Raw genomic sequence first — 19,926 nt, forward strand, 5'->3', positions numbered from 1 at the left:
AAAGCACACATGGGCCATTCTGACAACTGTGATTACTTCATATTCTTACTGGGTAGGGCCTTTTAGTTTGTGTTGCTTAAGGTTGGTCTAATGAAGAAGTGCAAGCCATCAAAGCCAGCTTGCAATAAGTGACATCTCGTTTTAATATGTAAGGAATATGGCTAAGCACATTCATTCAGCTTAGCAGAAGCCTCACTGCACATCTGTCTATTTACACTGCGCACACACACTTACCAGCAGTACGTGTGACCAGCTCAGAGGTGCTTATCGTGCTTTAATGCATCTCTTGACTGCATGATGGAGTGTGTTGTCATACTATCTTCACTTGTGCATCCATGCTTTCTTGGTAAGCAACATGATTATGATAAACGATGTGACACTGTTATGTCTCCTATTTATTGGGACAGCAGTGCCCATTTTTAAAGAGCATTTAGTGGTGATACGAATGTCCCAGACCACTGCAGGCCTATTCTTCCAGTGCTAAAATGCATTATAGCTTTGTGCCACTGGGGAACTTAAAGTGGAAGAAAACCCATCACCACTGAGCCAGCAAGACTGCAGGCAAAGAAGTGGGACTGTCTGATTATTTCAGTTTAGCTACCATAAGAAACCCAGTGGAAGTGCTGGGCATGTAAGCACTAATGTTCAGTGAGTTCCGAATAGTCTGAAGGATAACAGCACCAAACACTGGCACAACAGCTTCAAACTATATTCATAAGAGTGCACGTAGCTACATGTAGCTTTGCGCTACATTCACATGGACGCCAACTTTAAGTGCATCCCAGTGAGAAGGCTTCAACAAGAATGGGAGCAGCATATATTACAGGTATAAATCTCTCAGTAACAGCAACAATAACAGTTCAAAACAGTGCATGAAATCTCAATACAACTTCAACATCAGAGCTATTAAAGGAATTTGTACAAACCACTTTGTACTATCACACTATTTAGTAAAACAGCATAAAAGAAGAGGCATTCACAACATTGAAAAAATAGGAAATGTTGCAGTAAACAGTACAAGCATGTTGGGTGTTGTGCTGTGTGTATGGTAGCTGGTTAAGACAGCATGCACAAACTAGCAGATTTCCTTCCACATTATAATGAAGTCGTCTACTTAAAGGCAAACTGCAACAAAACCTTTGACAGTGAAAAAGCCTAGTCTCAGAGTGCGCAGACATAAGCAGCCTCTGTGCAAAATGTTGCATGCGAAATACTGCGGATGAGTCATGAAAATCTAGCAAAGATAGACCTTTTTGACACCAAAATTGAAAAACGCCACTGTTACTTTAATTTGTTAGAGTGCAAGCTTGACAAGGACAACAGAGGGCACATCCGACATACACAGCGCTTGCCGTACTAACAAGCCCCTATTGCTATCCTCAGCCACTGTTACTGCTCACAGAAAAATCACCAAGGTGACATGTTGGGACTGACATGATATGTCCTCTAACCACCAGGTGTACACATGATCTGCTAAGTGCTTTTTAAGACTGCTTCAATATGTACTACTCGTTTATAATCAAATTGGTTAAGGCAGAATGTCGTTGCAGTTGGCCTTTATTGACAAGTTAATCACAGTAAGCCAGCACACATTAGACACAGCACAAATAACAGAACAATTACAAAGTGTGCATACAGGAGCTTGCTAACAGCAGATCTTGGTTGTACCGTGGTTGCATTAAACACAAAATAATTGTAGCATATGAAAATGAAATAACTGTGTGCTTGTACTTCGCACTTTTTTTTTTTTTTGAACAGCATTAATGCTCTCTATGCAGTTTATCAGCAGGCAAAGCTTAACCATTTTTTGCCAAACAAGTCAGGTTAGAATAGCAGAGGAAAACATGAACAAGTATGATGTTACTTGCTTTTCAAAGGTCTTTAAGGTGCTCTCCAACACTATGTTACTGGCTTTCTTTTGATGGTTGAGTATTTGGTGGTATAAGATGAGTTCTGCACTTATTGCAGCACAAATATCAAAGTATTTATTATGACCTGCCCATTTAATCAAGGAAGTCGTACTAGCATCACCATACAGTGCCGTCAAGCACTGCACCTGCAATGAATGGTTTCACTGAGAGCATGGCACCATGATTAATCATTTTGTGAATTACGGCTTCTAAAATTCTTGTATGTCCATGTGTCTATCATATGTGGTAGCATCCAGCAATGCCTTTAGCCAATACTTTAACACTTTCAGAGCACTGACACTGTCTGTTTTGTAAGCATTCAGCATTCACTTGGTGCTCATTTCCCATTGTCAAAAGCAGCCACTGCAATTCAGAATTTAAACATCCTTTGAGCTTAATCTACATGGCTATTGTGACCGTGTGACGAGTGCTGCCAAACAAATGTGTAGAAAACCCGCATATGTAACACAATGTTGGAATCTAAATGACGTGAAGCTTTTTTCTTGGTTAGCGAGGTAGCAGCAGTAGTGATGACACAAGCACAGCCTTGTCGTCTCTAGCTGCTAAATGTTTGTCACTAGGATGAAGGCCACGTACAATGCTTGTTGAGGGAAGAATTGAAAGGTGTATGCACAAAGAAGCAAGACGCATACCTAAATGCACTCGGGGCTTCATACCCTTTGTGTCACAGTAGCGCATTTATCCTGGATGATTGGCCAAGAATGGGCACATACACAGAAGGCAGTTACTGTTGCAGGGCTTCTGGACTAAGGAGCTTATCCAGCAGCAAGAAAAAAAGAAAGAAATAATGCTAACAATTACTACTAACCAGTGCCATTGCACATGCCCAGTAAACCAAATTTGCTTGACAAGACAGCAGCCAGCATATACCCAGTGGGCCAAGTTGTCTATACATAAATCTAGAAATATACCAGGCTAGGAAATGATGATGAATGCAAAACTTTGGCAGTGAGGCAAAGAAAGCTTTGCTTGAAGTAGGTGGCAGTGAACAAGCAACAATTGTATGTAAATGTTGTGTGTGTGTATGTGTTGGGCACTTGGGTATCGGCTATGACAGCTTGTTTCAGTGGGAGAGTGAAAAAGGCAATGGAAGCTGCTGGTTTATGACACGACAGCAACTTTCCCTTTGCATTTCAAAATTTTTTGGTTGAATAATGGTCACATGGGCTGATTCCCACAATTCATTTCCATTTGTCATTGTGTGATGTTAAAATTCAATGATATTAAAAGTGTTGGAGGGCCCTTCTAAGTGACATAACACAGTGTGCATGATGCATGAGTAAAACACAAAATAGCAATGCATTAGCCTTCATATTACACTGTTAGACGAAGAAGGGTACACATGCAAATTTGTCATATACATGGCTCAACATTCTAAATGAAAGTGTCCTAAAGCTGCACACAAAATTAAAAGATGTAAATCTTTATGCAAAGTCAAGCTTTTTTGCGGTACCATCAACAGATTTATTTCAACAACATACGAGAATGGAGAAGATCAAACTACACGCAAGGTTTAGCATCATCCCTGCACTTCTGTGTTTGTAAAGAAAGGAGTGGTGATATCACAGCTCATGTTCTTTTAAAAATAATATGCATTTTTTAAAAATTTGTACAATGGCATGACAAACACAGGCTGTGTAAAAATTACAATCGTGTGGTTTGGTGGTTGACACATAATGACAGCAAGGAACTATTCATTTAAAGCAGCTGTACACAATTGGAACATGCCTAGTTAAAATTAAAGGGACACTAAAGAGAAAAATGATTTCTTGTGCATCAGTAAATTACCTTTCTACGACACTAAAAACACCACTCTTACCACAATAAGAAGCTTGGCAAGCAAGAAAAAGTGCAAGAACGAAAGACGGGTTGCGATGCTTCCTTGAAGTTCCCGCGCCTGGTTGCTGCGACGTCATGGATTTTGAAGGCATCTTCTAGGACCTACTTCCTTATATAGCGGTACGGATGGACTACATTGTGTTCCAAAGGAACCAAATATTAAACATAGCAAGTTTCGGCAACCGTTACTCAGCCAACGCGGCCCAAATACGAAAACATACTTTGGAATCCCCGACGTCACACTGACGTAGCAGCGTTTCGGCGCGAAATTCAATTACCGATACTTCGACCTTCATTTTCTCATCTAATAATCAAACTACTATTTTGAAATGACTGCCTGCAGGGTTCTCCAACAATGCTTTATTAGTCTAAACTGATTCATTGTTTCGCTTTAGTGTCCCTTTAAGAGTTGCATGCTATGATCAGTTTGGTTGTAACACTGCAAGTTACCAACAATAGTTTCTTGACAGAAGACACCAATGCTCCTCTAGAATACTATAGAACATGACAAATGGCTAACAAAGAAATTTAATGAAGGAGAATGGAGAACAGTTTATGGCACTGAATACTATTGCATCATATTGAGCTGTGATCAGTAGTGTGAAAAACTGAGTGAAGCTGGCTTATGTAGGCACGCCGTTCCTCCAGTAGTCTTGACAAATTATCACCCTGTGTTTGTTCAGCAGACTCCTCTTTTGATGGTTGATCACAGACGTCTTGTAAAGTTGCATATCTGGCAACTGAAATAATTTTTCCTGGGAACAATTTTACTTCAAGTGATCTACTTTTCACGAAAAGATTTTCATCCTTCACAGTAGTCAAATTAACATGACCAGATTTTATCATCTTTTCATTTAGTCTACCCATGACAACAACACATGCACGGCCAATGCAGTTTGGCACCGAGATGATCAGGTGCATTTTCTCTAGTTTCTTTGCCTTTTGAGGTTCTTGCTCCAATACAGCAGTTTTATTGCCAGCAGATAGATGTAGGCATTTGCAAGCCCGTACTGGTTGCTTTCTCCGAACAAAGGACGATTTTGCTCCTTTACTTTCAGGTTGCCTGTTGCTGTCAACAAGCTTTAAACTATCACTGCAACTGTTCGCTTCACCCTGCACTTCAGCCTTCTCTCGCTCACAACCAATATCACTGAAGGAGAAAACCTCCTCAGAATCAATGTCAGTCTCTTGCCAAACAAGATGACAAACTTCTTTTTCCTGTACCGAGACATTTCTGTCCACAGAAATGCTTTCAGCATTATGAGAATTAATATGAATGTCAGGTCTTTGTCCATGGGATTGACTACTTGAGCTGGTGACAGTGCGGTCTATAACTTGTGACAAGCAATTTTTTTCTAAGGGAGAGCAGCTGCGATGATCTTGAGAGTTTTCATTACCTACAGTCATCCCTGCAGAAACATGCATCGTAATACAAGCATCCAGCACTGTTTCATCTAAATGGCACTTTGAGTCATTGACAGCACCATCAAAATGATGTGTCTCATTTTTTTCTGATGCGCAGTAAGTGCCAAAAGCATGGAAGTTCTTGATTGGTTCACCTGAATTAAGGGTGGTACATCCCTCACAAACATCTAAAACTGTTTCAACAGACTGGTGCCCTGAGTGGTCGGTGGCACTGTCAACATGAAGGGACCCGTCACTTTTCTTGGATATGCAGTAACGGTCAAGATCAAGCAAGTTCTGTTCCATGGCAACTCGTGTAGGATTATGTGAGGCAGTTGAAAAGCAAGCTTCTTCTTTAAGAAAGTCTTGCTCCAAGTTGACAGAGTCATCAATACACAGTGACCTTCCTTCTTTTCCTGACAGACGGTAATTGCTAAGAGATTCATTCTCTCCATCCACGAAAACACCTGTAGAGTTCTGGGTGCCAGTAGAAGTGCAAGGTTCTATTACATGAAATTCGTCCCTCGAGTTATTGATAGTGCAGTGAACAGGTGACCCATTAGGTTTTGGTACACTGTAACTGTCAGAACATGGGGAGTTTGTGTTCTGCTTAGAAGCCTTTGTTTGCACTGTACTGGGCTGCATATGCATTGCATGCTTTTCCACATTGCACACTACAACTTCATTCTCTTTTTCCACCAATGATGGTGATGTTTCTGTAGCTTTTGTTGGCAGCATCATATTGCTTGTCACTTTTATGTTAGCCTCTGATGCTACAGTCACACTTGCAGGCACCTTTACTGAAGCACTTGCAGCAATGCATGTTGAGCTAGAAGTCTGGCAGTATGTTGCAGGCCCTCCAAGATGACTGAAAGATGATGCTTCGCACATTGTTGAAGAGTTGCTGTTGGAATTCATTCCACTGGCTTTGAGACCCTTGTAGCTGTATGCATTTTCAGTAGAAACAGATGGTTTGACTGACTCTTTGGTTACCTTTGGCAACAAGCGACGGAAGGCTCTTGGCCGGGAACGAGAAGTGCGTCGGCCTACCTTTGATATCTGATTAAGCAATGGGGTATCTGGAACAAAGTTAGTACATGACGAAGGTTGGGATGATGGAAATGATGGCAGCATCTCTGAAATTGGGCTTAGGGATGGATGCGATTCTACATTTGCAGCTGCAAGTTGTGGTAGAGCTGTTTGCAAAAACGGTGGTCTTACAAGGTTTGCCACCGGGCAAGCGGTGCTGGTAACCAAGTGCAGGGGTGTAACTGGTGATAATGGTGATGGCAAAAGTGTGGGAATCACCTCAAAAGATACTGTATCATCACAATTTTCTTGATATGACACGAGTGATGGGCTTATTGCGTTTACCACAACAAGGTAAGTAGAACTGAAACTACTATACTGCCTCACAAGTCCTTCACTGTTCAGAGTTCCCGCAGCAGTAAGGGAAAAGCTGGGATTATTTGAAGCAACGGCACCACTCATTTGAAACATACTAGGATTCGCTAATGCAGTGGTGGATGACTACATAACAGGAAAGAAAAAAAAAGAATAAAGAAGCACACTAAACATCTAGCATAGAAGAAAACATAGGTTGCTTTGGTCGTCTTGCGTCTGGGCTGTCTTATGAACAATGCAAGTGCCTCGGCAGTATTTGATCACAACTCACAAGCTTCACAATGCAGAAATGTGCTGTACAATGGTGCAATGGAAGTCAATGCTGGCACTGGACACAAATGAGTGGCAGATTCCGATAACTTCATCCACGCACCTGCAGGGAATGAGAGAAAAGAGAAAAGGAAAAGAAAATTTCCCTGTTGTAAATATGCTCCCGTTCACGAGAAGCACGAGATCACTGCTGCTTGGATAATCGAGGTCACATTTTCTCCTTTGTTTGGTGTGAAGCACTCAAGAAGGTAGCGAGATAAAAGCACGAGTAGATTCGAATTCGTAGTAGATTCGAAGTGTACACAGCCAATGTACACTTCTAAATGAACTCGTCTCAATAAAATTGGGAAGATGAAACAGATGGGGGAAAAAAAAAAGAAAGCTTTGTCTATTCTCACGGCAGCAACCTCCACTGCCTAACACCACATCAACTGTCGGTAGAACAGAAACATGTCTCGAAAGAAATTTTGGAGGTAGTTCGCGGAAGCTTCCTAGGCTTGCGTTCACGGAATCTGAACTGCCAGCGGAGCCCGCGACCGAAGTTAAAATTTGCGCAAATACTAAGTGTAAACAACGTATCATTATTTAGTATACTTTGGCGGCAACTCTAGGGCACCAATGGGGCAGTGGGGACACCAAAGCTGGAGCCCAGACTGGTCTGCGATTACGGGCACACCGAGGCCTCCGCGTGTAAGGGGTGTATCGCGGACTGCCGATCTTGCATGTGAACAACCCCTGGAATGCTCCGGGGGTCACAAACCCTCGAAAAATAAAAATTATAAACTTCACATACGTTGTTTCCTTTGTCTGGCGAAATGTCACGCGTTCACGAAGACCGGTTTTCAATTAACCGCCGCGTCTCGCGCTCATTTTAACAAGGGCCCAAGCGAAATATAACCGATGCAATCATACAAGGCCTTTCATTTTAACCTCGCCAAAGTCCCTAGATCCGAGTGAAGCGCATACCTGTAAAAGCATGCTAGTCGCCCATCTTGCACGCTCCAGTCCACCGCACCAAGTCGTATCAAGCGCCGTTGGATGACGCAGTTCGATGAGGTTACTTCACAAGGAAGATTTAGTCCCACTGTCCGCAGTAAAAATTAGGACAGTTGCGCATCATCCCAACTGCATGCCTTTATTCCGCCGCACTGTGCCGCAATCACGGTAACATCCGAAGTAAGCATAAAAACCACCACTTGCAGATAAATGATCAAATTTCAAGGCACGCCACAAGGCCGAACACGTCATACCACCTCTTCCCAGGTCTGGGTTAGCTGAGTGCACGGATGGCTGGGTGACTAGGGACTAGCCGTGGCTAGACGGCTAGGTCACAGGCTTGGTCTAGTCAGTACAGTCATGACTACAGCGCCCCTAAATTACAGTGCTACAATATCTTACGGAGAGACGGCGCCACAATCGATTTAAGGTTTCGACTTGTATATGAAATTTCTGACAAGAAAGAGAAGAAAAACAACAAAAGCTAATAGATCATATTTTATTATGCAGCGAGAGAAGATTTTTTTACTGTTTACTATTTCGTCGAGATTACCCATTAGTCCACCGAAGCCGATGTATTCGAGGAGAAGAAAGCATCTTTCTCGAGTGAGTCAGCGTGCGTGTTGCTTGCAGGGCAATGCAGTCTTAGATCTACTGCCACTAGTCCCGAAAGCATTTTTCCTGAAGAAGAATGAAAGTTTTATGATCGGCAAGAAAAATAGTTATGCCTACTTTGGGATTGTTGGGGAATTTGGGGGAGGATTGGGACAAGTGGGGATATGATACAGCAACGATACCACACACACACACACACACACACACACACACACACACACACACACACACACACACACACACACACACACACACACAAACAAACAAACAAGTAAACCGGGTGTTGTCCCAGCAATTAACGCGGAACAAGTTTCTTAAAAAAAGTGAAGCCTTCTCATGTGCTAATGATGAGCTAGCGTCCCGTGTTTTTTATGTGCTTGTTAAGTAATAATACCATATATATATATATATATATATATATATATATATATATATATATATATATATATATATATATATATATATACCAATAATACCATATATGGTAATAATACCATATATATATAAATATATTAACATGGTTTAATCAAGATAGGCAGGTCCGTTGATCACGCGTCAGGCACCGAGCGCGCGAGCTTAGTCCTCGAGCGAGGTGTTGACGATGCATTCGAAGCATACGCCTGCCTTCGCTACAATTAACTTCCCCCCCGAAGAAGAGAGCGGGTCGTAGTGAGGTTTGAGTCGCTGCACATGCACCGTCTCGCGTCCACGGCGCTTTAAGTCAGCGGACGGCGTGAGCGGCTCAACGACGTAATTGACAGGGGACCACTGCTGCACGATGCGGTAGGGACCGTGGTACTTGACGAGTAGTTTAGATGAAAGACCGGGAGTGGTCGAAGGTATCCATAGACGGACTAGAGACCGGCTGATAAGCGCAGATGGGTCAGTCATCGCGACGGAACTTTTGCTGCCTTTGGTCTTCAGTCGTAAAAGAGCGGGCCAGCTGGCGGCATTCCTCGGTGTATCTGGAAGGTTTAAACAGCGGCGCGCACTCGGATCGGTCAGGTCGGTAAGGGAGAATCGTGACGAGAGCATGGGAAGGTTCACGGCAATATACGAGGAAGAGTGGGGAAAAGCTCGTCGTGGCCATTGAGGCCGTGTTGTAGGCGTAGGTCGTATATGGTAAAACGAGGTCCCAGTTGGTGTGATCGAACGCAATGTGCATGGACAGCATGTCGCCCAAAGTGCGATTGAATCGCTCAGCTACACCGTTAGTCTGCATGCGGGTGATAGGCAGTACAGTTAAAACTCGATCTAACGAGACCTGATTTTACGAAGTTCCCGATCTAACGCAGGAATTTCTATTCCCCGGCAGCTACCCATAGGGTTCGATGTTGCCATCAACCCGAATTGACGAAACTAACTTGGCCGAACTCTATTTAACGAAATTTTTCCTGAAATAAGTGAGTAAAAAGAGCGGCGATTTCTTTAGTATTTTGACACAGACTGGTTTTTCTTCGAGCGTGCACTCTAAAGCTAACGCTTTAAAACATCTAGGCGCCGTAGGCGCGACCCTAACTTTTTTGACGAGGCTGCACGCCGCGCTCATGCACGGAACTGCGGACTAAACGCCGCCTCACCCGCCGTTGTTGCTTAATTGCTATGGTGTCGGGCTGCTAAGCACAAGGTCGCGGGATCGAATCCCGGCCACGGCGGCCGCATTTCGATGGGGGCGAAAACACCCGTGTACTTCCATTTAGGTGCACGTTAAAGAACCCCAGCTGGTCCAAATTTCCGGAGCCCCCCACTACGGCATGCCTCATAATCAAATCGTGGTTTTGGCACGTAAAACCGCATAATTATAAAAATAAATAAATAACGCCGCCTCGGTAGGGACGGCGGTGGTTGCTTTCGATATTTCATGGTTTATGCAACAGATGGCTGTATTAGCGGCAAATACGATGCCGCGGTAGTTTTTGCGTGTCGCTACGTTAAATCTTAGATTTCGAAGGACCGAAACATTCCTTTCTCGAGTTTACAAACTTCCCGATTGAACGAAATAATACGAGCGTGGTCATCACTTCATTAAATCGAGTTTCAACTGTAGTGGTGCGATGGACAGTGCCACAGTAGGAGCATGTAATGCAGTATAAGGAGCGCGTTAACTACCTCGGAAGCGAAGACACATCCTCTGTCACTCAGAAGTTTCCAGGCGCACCATGGCGAAGTACGAAGCACTGCAAGAGAAGGACTCAACGTCGCGAGCTGTAACTGTTGGTAGGGCAGCTGTTTCTGCACAAAGTGTCAGGCGATCTACGGCAACAACAATCCAGCGATTCGCCAGCAGGTGAGTAGGGCCGTAGAGGTCGATGCCGACGCGTTCGAATGATTGTGAGGGGCACGGAATTGGCTGCAAGGGACCACAAGCAGTGGCGTACCAAATATAAAAAAAAAAATCAACGATGACACGTTCTTTTATTTAAATTGTTAATGACATGTTGATTTATTGTAAAATATTAATTGGAGGTTATACAGAACTTAACGTTCATTACTGGGTGGAGCAAACTCAGAGTGAGCCAGGTGGCACGTACTGTAAAGATTGCCTCCCTTCCGGACTACACGATTGCAATAAAAAAGTCTGAAACATGCATCAGAGAAAGTTATCTTTGTCAGTGGCACATCTGGTTTTCAATCGCGCATTATGGACCATTACAGTCTATACTCCGTTCCATACATAGCGGTCAACGCTGTGGAAGCTAGAGAGACTTCTTGCAGTTGCTTCGTTCGCACTTGGGTATAGTTCAATGTCTTTTGACCGCAATTGTACGCTACTGTTGTTTATGTTTGTTCAGTATGGAATGAAACAAGTCTTAATACTTAGAAACAAACACATTGTGGTATACTTATTTATTTATTTATTTATTTATTCGGTATATCTACATCGCCTGTACGGCATTATCGTAGGCGGGTTAAAATACAGGTGGTCACACTGGAAACATATTCAGCAACATCAAAAGAATACATCAGTAAATAAACATTGTTTAAGCACTGAAATTCGCAAAAACGGAAGACAAACTAACAAAGTACAAAACAAATTAAGTAACAAGGTAACTAACTATAAAAAAAGTTGCTTATGTGCAGAGATGAATAACAGGACAATAAAAGAATATGGCTCTCAATAGCATTTTCAAAACTAGACGCTGCCATCACTTCATTAGGGGGCTCATTCCAATCGTTAATCGTGTTAGGAAAAAATTAATACCTAAAACATTGGTACGGCACTGATAAGCTCTAATTTTGTATGATGGTCTCTCCTAGATGAAACGTAATGCGGCTCCTTGGTGAACAGTGTTTTGTCGATACCAGTTTTACTTTTATATATATTATAAAGGAATTTCAATCTTAGGACTTTCCTGCGTGAAGAAAGAGTTTTCCAACCCAACCCTTCCCGTATTCCGGATCCTCTGATAGTAAAATTATAATTTCCTGTTCAGAAGCGTGCTGCTTGCTTCTGGAAGCGTTCTATTTTTTTCTGTGAGGTTTTTAGTGTATGGATCCCAGATAACGCATGCATATTCTAGAATAGGCCTGACGTTTGTTAAATACAAGGCTACCTTCAGTGATGAAGGAGAATGCTTAAAATTTCGTCGGAAAAAGTGAAGAAGACGGTAAGCTTTCGCGCTAATTGAGTTAAAATGATTAGTCCAGTCAAGTGTTTTAGAAAACGTAACTCCGAGGTACTTAACATCCTTAGTGGTACTGAGAGCAATATTACTTACGCGATAGGAACTGAGGAATTTTTTATTTTTCTTTGTAAACTGCACATGGTAGCATTTACCAGTATTCAGAGTCATCTGCCACCGCTTGCACCAGATAGATACTTTTTCAAGGTCGTCCTGTAAGACAGACATATCGGCATGACATTTCACTGTACGATACATGACGCAGTCGTCAGCATACAGTCTGATTGTTGATTTAAGGCTCACTACTAAATCATTAATATAAACAAGGAACAAAAGTGGCCCAAGCACAGAGCCCTGAGGCACTCCCGATAGCACGTGCATTGGAGCCGATGTCACCCCATGAAGAACAACCTGCTGTTTGCGCAGGTGTAAATTATCCTTTATCCAGCCAAGAATATATTCAGGAATGCCTAGGAATGATAATATTAAGCAATGTAGATTGTGCGGGACGACATCAAATGCTTTCCGCAGTTCAAGAAAGAGTGCATCTATCTGTTCACCATGGTCCAGGCCGAGTGCAATGTCGTGAGTGAATTCGGCTAGTTGTGTTACGCACGAAAAACCAGAGCGGAACCTATGCTGAGCCGAGGTGAAAAAAGTTATTTGCTTGAAAATGTTTCATCAGGACATGTTCGAGATCGAGTCTTACAGCAAACGGAAGTTAAATATATCGGCCTGTAATTGCCTACGTGTGTACGATCATCCTCTTTAAATATCGGAGTCACGTTGGCTGTCTTCCAATCTTCTGGCAGCTTTTGATTATCTAGTGACTTGTTGAATAATGTTACTAAGAAAGGTGCTATCTGTCTCGAACAGTGTTTCAAAACATGATTAGAAATTACATCGGGTCCATGAGCTGAATGCAGGTTCAGATTAAACAACAAAGCCTCCACTCCTGCCTTGCTCACGGCAATGTTTTCCATTTCCGGTAATCGTGTCTGTGTGTAAGAAATAGCAATGCTACATGGTTTTGTAAAAACTGAATTAACATACTTGTTAAAAACTTCTGCTTTTCTTTTGTCTTCTTTAATTAGGTTACCAACATTTGCGACCCCGCAGGGGCGTCTGCGTCAGCAGGCGTTTGGTGTGTTGCGACACCACGTACCCGAGCACACGAGGGTTGGACTCTCCCGCGTGTAGCTGTGCGCGGCTTAGCCGTGTCCGGGGAAAAGGGGATCCTGGGGGTTGAGCCGATGCCGGGTGTTCGGACCTTTAAGGCCCCCCGGCGGAGGCAACACACCTCTTTGGCCTCTGCTTCACGTAGACGGCACCCCCGGACTGACCCACCCGGGGAAAATCGGCAGTCGCCTCTTCCTGTCTCTCTCTCCTCAATCCTTCGCCTTTATCTCTCACTTTTTGATCTTTCCTGTCTTCTTCTCTTTTCCAATTACTTCCTTTCTCCATGGCGGCAAGGGTTAACCTTGTTTATGTGCCCTCCCTTGGGTATAATATATTATGTTATAGTGGCAATGTACGGCTGGCGCCTGCAGCCTTGCCCGTTAAGTGCTGCAGCGTCCCCTAGTTGGGCTCCGTGGTGGGTGGCCGCCATTGCTGCCGAAAACGAAGTAACATACTATGGGAACACCCGCATTTCCCCGCCTACTTGATCGTCACCCTCAGAAGAGGGGACGCACCGATGACTTAAGTACTTTTTTGACCCGCACAAAAGAGACTTACCCGAAATACCATGTTGTACATAGTGAGAACGCTGCAAAACAGGCCAGGCTTATTTCACCATTCATAGTTTCAAAATCCTTGACCGAAGCATTAGGGTCAGGTTATAAGGTGACGAAAATGGCAAGCGGAGACCTACTTCTTGAGATCCCTCAGAAAAATCAGTACGAGAGGCTAGGCAGCCTGCTGACATTTGGTAACTTACCAGTTTCTGTTATACCACACCGATCAATGAACAGCTCAGGCGGAGTTGTATCAGAGGCAGACCTTCAGAATCTGACAGAAGCTGAACTCCTGGAAGGGTGGAAAGATCAAAATGTGACCGATGTAAAACGTATTATCCTTAGAAGAGACAACAAAGAAATTCCGACCAAACACCTCATCTTAACATTTGCAACTAGCGTTCTGCCGGAAACCGTTGAAACGGAATACATTAGGCTAACTGTCCGACCATATATTCCAAACCCTAGACGTTGTTTCCAATGCCAAAGGTTCGGCCACGGCTCGCAGAGCTGCCGTGGTCAAATAACTTGTGCAAAGTGTGGAGTGCAGGGCCAACCCTCCGACAACTGCAGTGGCACACCTCACTGTGTGAATTGCAGTGGTGACCATCCAGCTTACTCACGCAGCTGTCCGAACTGGAAGAAAGAAAAAGGTATAATCACCCTTAAAGTCAAGGAAAATATTTCGTTTAAGGAAGCCCGTAAATGGTGCTCTCCTTTCCACAGCACACCTTATGCTGATGCGGCGCGTCGGGGGGCAGCGTCGCAGCGGCCATTGCCAAGTGCCCAGCCCGCGAGCAGCGAGCAGGTACCTTTGGCTCCTGCCCCCAGGGTAGAAGTAGGTAAGCCTACTCCATCCAATCACCAAACAGGCCAGGCTACCCTTGGGTTGCCGGCCCCACAAGAGTTATCTGCGGCAACCTGCGCTACGCGCAGCGATCCCGCAGGACCGGTAGCGGCCACGAAGGTAAGCGCAGCTGAGGCTGCCTCAACCTCCCCGGCCCCTTCCAGCGCTGGCAACAGCCGGCGCAGCCAAACCCCACAGGGAGCCCCATCGACCTCCGGGCTGGTGGGCGCAGGGGTCTTACCTTCCGAGGTGAGACCCTCACGAAAAACTTCTCGCTCGCAAGAGCGCGTGTCCGGCGCCTCACAAGAGGCAATCGACACAACACCTATCCCCACGGCGCACCAAGCGCCTAAGGTGCGGCGAGGTTCCCTCTAACGCTTCAGAAAAAGCAAAACCCTGGTTACAGGGCCTCGAAAGAGCTCTGTAATCTAAGGCATCACTTCCGTTTCCGTACACACAGCACTAATTTACCTTAAATATGGATACACAAATTATTCAATGGAACATCAGAGGTCTCCTTAGAAACCTTGATGATTTGCAAGAACTCATCCACAAACATAACCCAAAAGTGCAGTGTTTACAGGAAACACACTTAAAATCCAAACACACAAACTTTCACCGAACGTATGTTACGTTTCGCAAAGATCGCGATGATGCCGTCGCATCATCGGTTGGTGTTGCGATTGTCACTCATAAAAGTATAGCCTGTCAACCTTTACAGCTACGAACGCCCCTTGAAGCAGTGGCGATGCGAGTTGTTCTGCTAAACAAACTCATCACTATTTGCTCGCTTTATGTACCCCCACATTACAAATTAACTAAACATGAATTTCAGTCCTTCATAGATGAATTGCCAGAACCTTATCTTGTTCTTGGCGATTTCAATGCACACAGCAGCTTCTGGGGAGACTCTCGTATCGATGCGCGAGGTCGTCTCGTTGAACAGTTCCTTTTTTCTTCTGGAGCGTGCCTTCTCAACAAGAAAGAACCCACATATTACTCTCTTGCAAACAGAACCTTTTCGTCAATAGATCTTAGTATAGTTTCCGCGTCTATACTACCCGAACTCGAATGGGAAGTTACGAGCAATCCTTACAGGAGTGATCACTTTCCCGTACTGCTAAGAACATCTAAAGAAAATGAATTTCCCCCAGAAGCTCCTAGGTGGAAGATACATACAGCCGACTGGGAGAAATTCCGAACTCTTACTAATATATCGTTGGCTGATATGTCTTCTTTTGAAATCGATGCTGCTGTGGAGTACTTTACAGCATTCATTATAGATGCCGCATCTAAATGCATATCTGAAGTAAGTGGCTTGGCACGCAAACGGCGCGTCCCGTGGTGGAACGACGAATGCAGGATCGCCCGTAAGAAACAGAACAAAGCGTGGGGGTTGCTACGCGCGTCTCCCACTGCGGAGAATCTTATCAACTTCAAAAAAGTAAAATCCCAAGGCAGGCGAACCCGCCGACAGGCCAGAAGAGAAAGTTGGCAGAAGTTTCTATCGAGTATCAACTCGTTTACGGATGAGGCCAAAGCCTGGAACAGAGTTAATAGGATAGGAGGGCGACACGCATATTCACTTCCTTTGGTAAACACACAGGGCGATACACTGCAAGATCAGGCAGACTCACTTGGGGAGCACTTTGAGAGCGTGTCAAGTTCAACCAATTATTCACAATATTTTCTTAAATATAAACAAATAGAAGAACGTACGCCATTCAGAAGAAAAAGTCGAGAGAATGAGCCTTACAACCGTCCTTTCAGTATTGCCGAATTGAGAGCTGCCTTGAGCGCATGCAAGAGCTCCACACCAGGGTCTCATAAAATCATGTATGAAATGCTCAAAAACTTACACAATGATACGCAAGTTACACTGCTCACACTTTTCAACACCATCTGGGATACAGGGTACCTTCCAAGCGCGTGGAAGGAAGCCATTGTGGTCCCGGTTTTGAAACAAGGCAAAGACCCTTCCTCAGTGGGAAGTTACCGCCCGATAGCCCACACAAGTTGCCTCTGTAAGTTATTTGAAAAAATGATTAATCGGCGACTCATTCATTTCCTTGCACAGAACAAAATGCTTGATCCCTATCAGTGTGGCTTCAGAGAGGGGCGCTCTACAACTGATCATCTTGTACGTATTGAAGGAAACATCCGTGATGCATTTGTACACAAAGAGTTTTTCCTATGGAGAAGGCATAGACATGGAAAAGGCATACGACACAACGTGGCGCTACGGAATCTTGAGAGACTTGTCAGAAATGGGCATTTATGGCAATATGCTAAACCTAATAGAAAGCTATTTGTCGAATCGTATCTTCAGAGTAAAAGTCGGTAATGTACTGTCACGTCCTTTTATACAGGAAACTGGTGTACCCCAGGGGGGCGTGCTTAGCTGCACGCTCTTTATCGTGAAGATGAACACGCTTCGTGCTTCATTACCGCCGACCATTTTCTATTCTGTCTATGTGGACGACATTCAAATAGCTTTTAAGTCCTGTAACCTCGCAGTGTGCGAGAGACAGGTACAGCATGGCTTGAACAAAGTATCAAAATGGGCAGAGAAAAATGGATTTAAAATCAATCCTAACAAAAGTTCTTGTGTTCTTTTTACATGAAAGCGAGGCCTGATCCCGGATCCTTGTTTAGAACTGTGTGGACAACAAATACCTGTAAACAAAGAGCACAAATTTCTAGGTATTATACTTGACGATCGACTCACTTTCATTCCACACATTAAATATCTGAAAGAAAAATGTCTAAAAACAATGAACCTAATGAAACTTCTATCTAAGACAACGTGGGGTAGTGACAGAAAGTGTCTAATGAATCTCTACAAGAGCCTAATTCGGTGACGATTGGATTATGGTGCCGTAGTGTATAAATCTGCCGCCCCGAGTGCGCTAAGGATGCTGGATCCTGTCCACCATCTGGGCATCCGCTTAGCAACTGGCGCCTTCAGAACAAGCTCGATTGAAAGCTTATATGCCGAATCGAATGAGTGGCCGCTCCACTTGCAGAGATCATACATCAGCTTTACATATTTTCTTAAAGTGCACTCTAATCCTGAACATCCATGTTTTAATACCATTACTGATGTGACGTGTGCTGCACTTTTCCGCAACCGTCCGCCTATAAGACAGCCTTTCACGCTGGGTGTGAAGGACCTTAGCGATGAAATGCATGTCCCACTCCTGGAGCACCGCTTAATGCGCCCAACCAAGCTATTACCTCCTTGGGACTGGCAGGTCACAGAATATGACGTATCCTTTCTAAAAGTTTCAAAGCATGCTCCAGAGGTAGAAATTCGAATGCATTTCCTACAACTTCAGTACAAGCACTCATGCACAGAGTTCTACACAGACGCTTCCAAGTCACATGCCGGAGTATCCTATGCAGCCGTCGGTCCTTCTTTTTCGGAAACCGATGTACTACATGCAGAAACAAGTATCTTTACGGCAGAGGCCTACGCTATATGGTCGGCTGTAAAGCATATAAAGAAATCAAAACTCCAAAAAGCCGTTATATATGCAGACTCCCTAAGTGTGGTGAAGGCCTTAATGTCACCCTACAAATATAAAAATCCTGTACTTACTGAGGTCTATTCCGACCTGTGCAAAGCTTGATCTATCTAACCAGCAAATCATCATATGCTGGGTACCCGGCAACAGGGGAATCGAAGGTAACGTTTTGGCAGACCAGATGGCTACGTCAGTCGCACTCCCTGCTGTTAATAATACTGCTTTGGTGCCTCTCACAGATCTGAAACCTTACATACAAAAGAAACTGCGAAACCACTGGCAACGCATGTGGGACGCAGAAATAAATAATAAACTGCACGTTATAAAGCCTCAGTTAGGTTTTTGGTCCTCCCCAACAAAATCTCGGCGAACAGATGTCCTATTCTGTCGCCTCAGAATAGGACACACATTTGGCACCCATAATTATCTGCTTACTGGAAGTGAACCTCCAACCTGTGGTAGATGCGGTGAGAAGCTTACCGCCCTCCATGTACTCTTGGAGTGTTGGGAAGCCGAAACGGAGAGAAAGAAACATTTTCCGCTTGCATACCGTAATTACATCCCGCTACACCCGGCTATGTTTCTTGGTATAAGGAACCGCTTTTTGACACCAAGGCAGTACTCAGCTTCTTAAATGATGTCGTACTACACGTTACATGCCCATTAAATTCGTAGAGCATCCTCGCTCCGGAGGATGCCGCTGCGATAACAGTTTTGCATAGCACATGCCTCCAGGCCCTTGTTTTACAAGGGCTCTAAGGAGGCAGTAGTGCTCTAGCATATCTTATAACCTTATATATTTTTACGCATCGTATCATTCTATTTAAATGCATCTTAATGTTCATAGTACACGTCATAAGTCATCGCCATAATCTTATTATACAGATTTTCCGCGCTTTAGCGTGACCATTTTTAAGGCCCCTCTACAGCCACGTCACACCAACTTCATCGAACTCATGATTACACTGCGAAGTCATTACCACGGACATGGCGCTCTTTGGCCATACTTGGCCCTTGCGCCACAATACATCAAACATTCATTCATTCACCATTTGCGATGGCCGGGATGCCAGTGTCATCCTTCTTGTTGCTCTTGATACACCTCCAGACCTCTTTGGGATTCGTTTTTAGTTTATTTGCTAAGGCTTGTAGATATGCATCCTTCGCAACCTTCAATTCGCTTTTAAGTTTTGTGCTGATATCCTTTAGCTTTCTGTACATGCTTGGGTTTTTTGTTTTGCAATATATTTTGTAAGTTCGGGATTTTTTCTGAATTGACGAACGTAAATCCATATTAATCCAGGGTTTATCCTTGCGGCGCTTAGTCGAAACCACTTTAGACGGAACAAAATCTGAGGTCAATGAAAACAGTTTATCCATGAATATGACCCACAGACTGTCGATGCTACTATATGAACTGTAATGCGCAAATATAATAATAATATTTGGGGTTTTACGTGCCAAAACCACTTTCTGATTATGAGGCACGCCGTAGTGGAGGACTCCGGAAATTTTGACCACCTGGGGTTCTTTAACGTGCACCTAAATCTAAGCACACGGGTGTTTTCGCATTTCGCCCCCATCGAAATGCGGCCGCCGTGGCCGGGATTCGATCCCGCGACCTCGTGCTCAGCAGCCCAACACCATAGCCACTGAGCAACCACGGCGGGTAATGCGCAAATATAGGCAGGAAATCATTTAACTCATTAGAGATAGCCTCATAATTACCCCTTT

The 19,926-nt window shown here is 44.1% G+C and overlaps 1 protein-coding gene across 2 annotated transcripts; it reads right to left on the minus strand.

Annotated features, from left to right (window-relative positions):
* Positions 1-688: 688 nt before the first annotated feature.
* On the minus strand, positions 689-8,173 carry LOC135907867 (uncharacterized). 2 transcript variants are annotated; one of them, XM_065439627.1, is made up of 2 exons: positions 7,815-8,173; positions 689-6,951 (listed from the first exon to the last, which is right to left on the minus strand). In XM_065439627.1, the coding sequence occupies exon 2, from the start codon at positions 6,672-6,674 to the stop codon at positions 4,347-4,349; it is 2,328 nt and encodes a 775-aa protein (XP_065295699.1). In that variant the 5' UTR covers positions 6,675-6,951; positions 7,815-8,173; the 3' UTR covers positions 689-4,346. The 2 variants fall into 2 exon arrangements, with proteins under 2 accessions (XP_065295699.1, XP_065295700.1); XM_065439628.1 differs by lacking the exon at positions 7,815-8,173 and adding an exon at positions 7,642-7,786.
* Between the last annotated feature and the right edge of the window lie 11,753 nt (positions 8,174-19,926).

This window comes from Dermacentor albipictus, chromosome 1 (assembly GCF_038994185.2).
Source record: "Dermacentor albipictus isolate Rhodes 1998 colony chromosome 1, USDA_Dalb.pri_finalv2, whole genome shotgun sequence".
In the NCBI taxonomy this organism is placed as follows: Eukaryota; Metazoa; Arthropoda; class Arachnida; order Ixodida; family Ixodidae; genus Dermacentor; species Dermacentor albipictus.

Coding starts and splice junctions, on each gene's coding strand:
- LOC135907867 (XM_065439627.1), bottom strand. CDS start 6,674: ATGTTTCAAATGAGTGGTGCCGTTGCTTCAAATAATCCCAGCTTTTCC.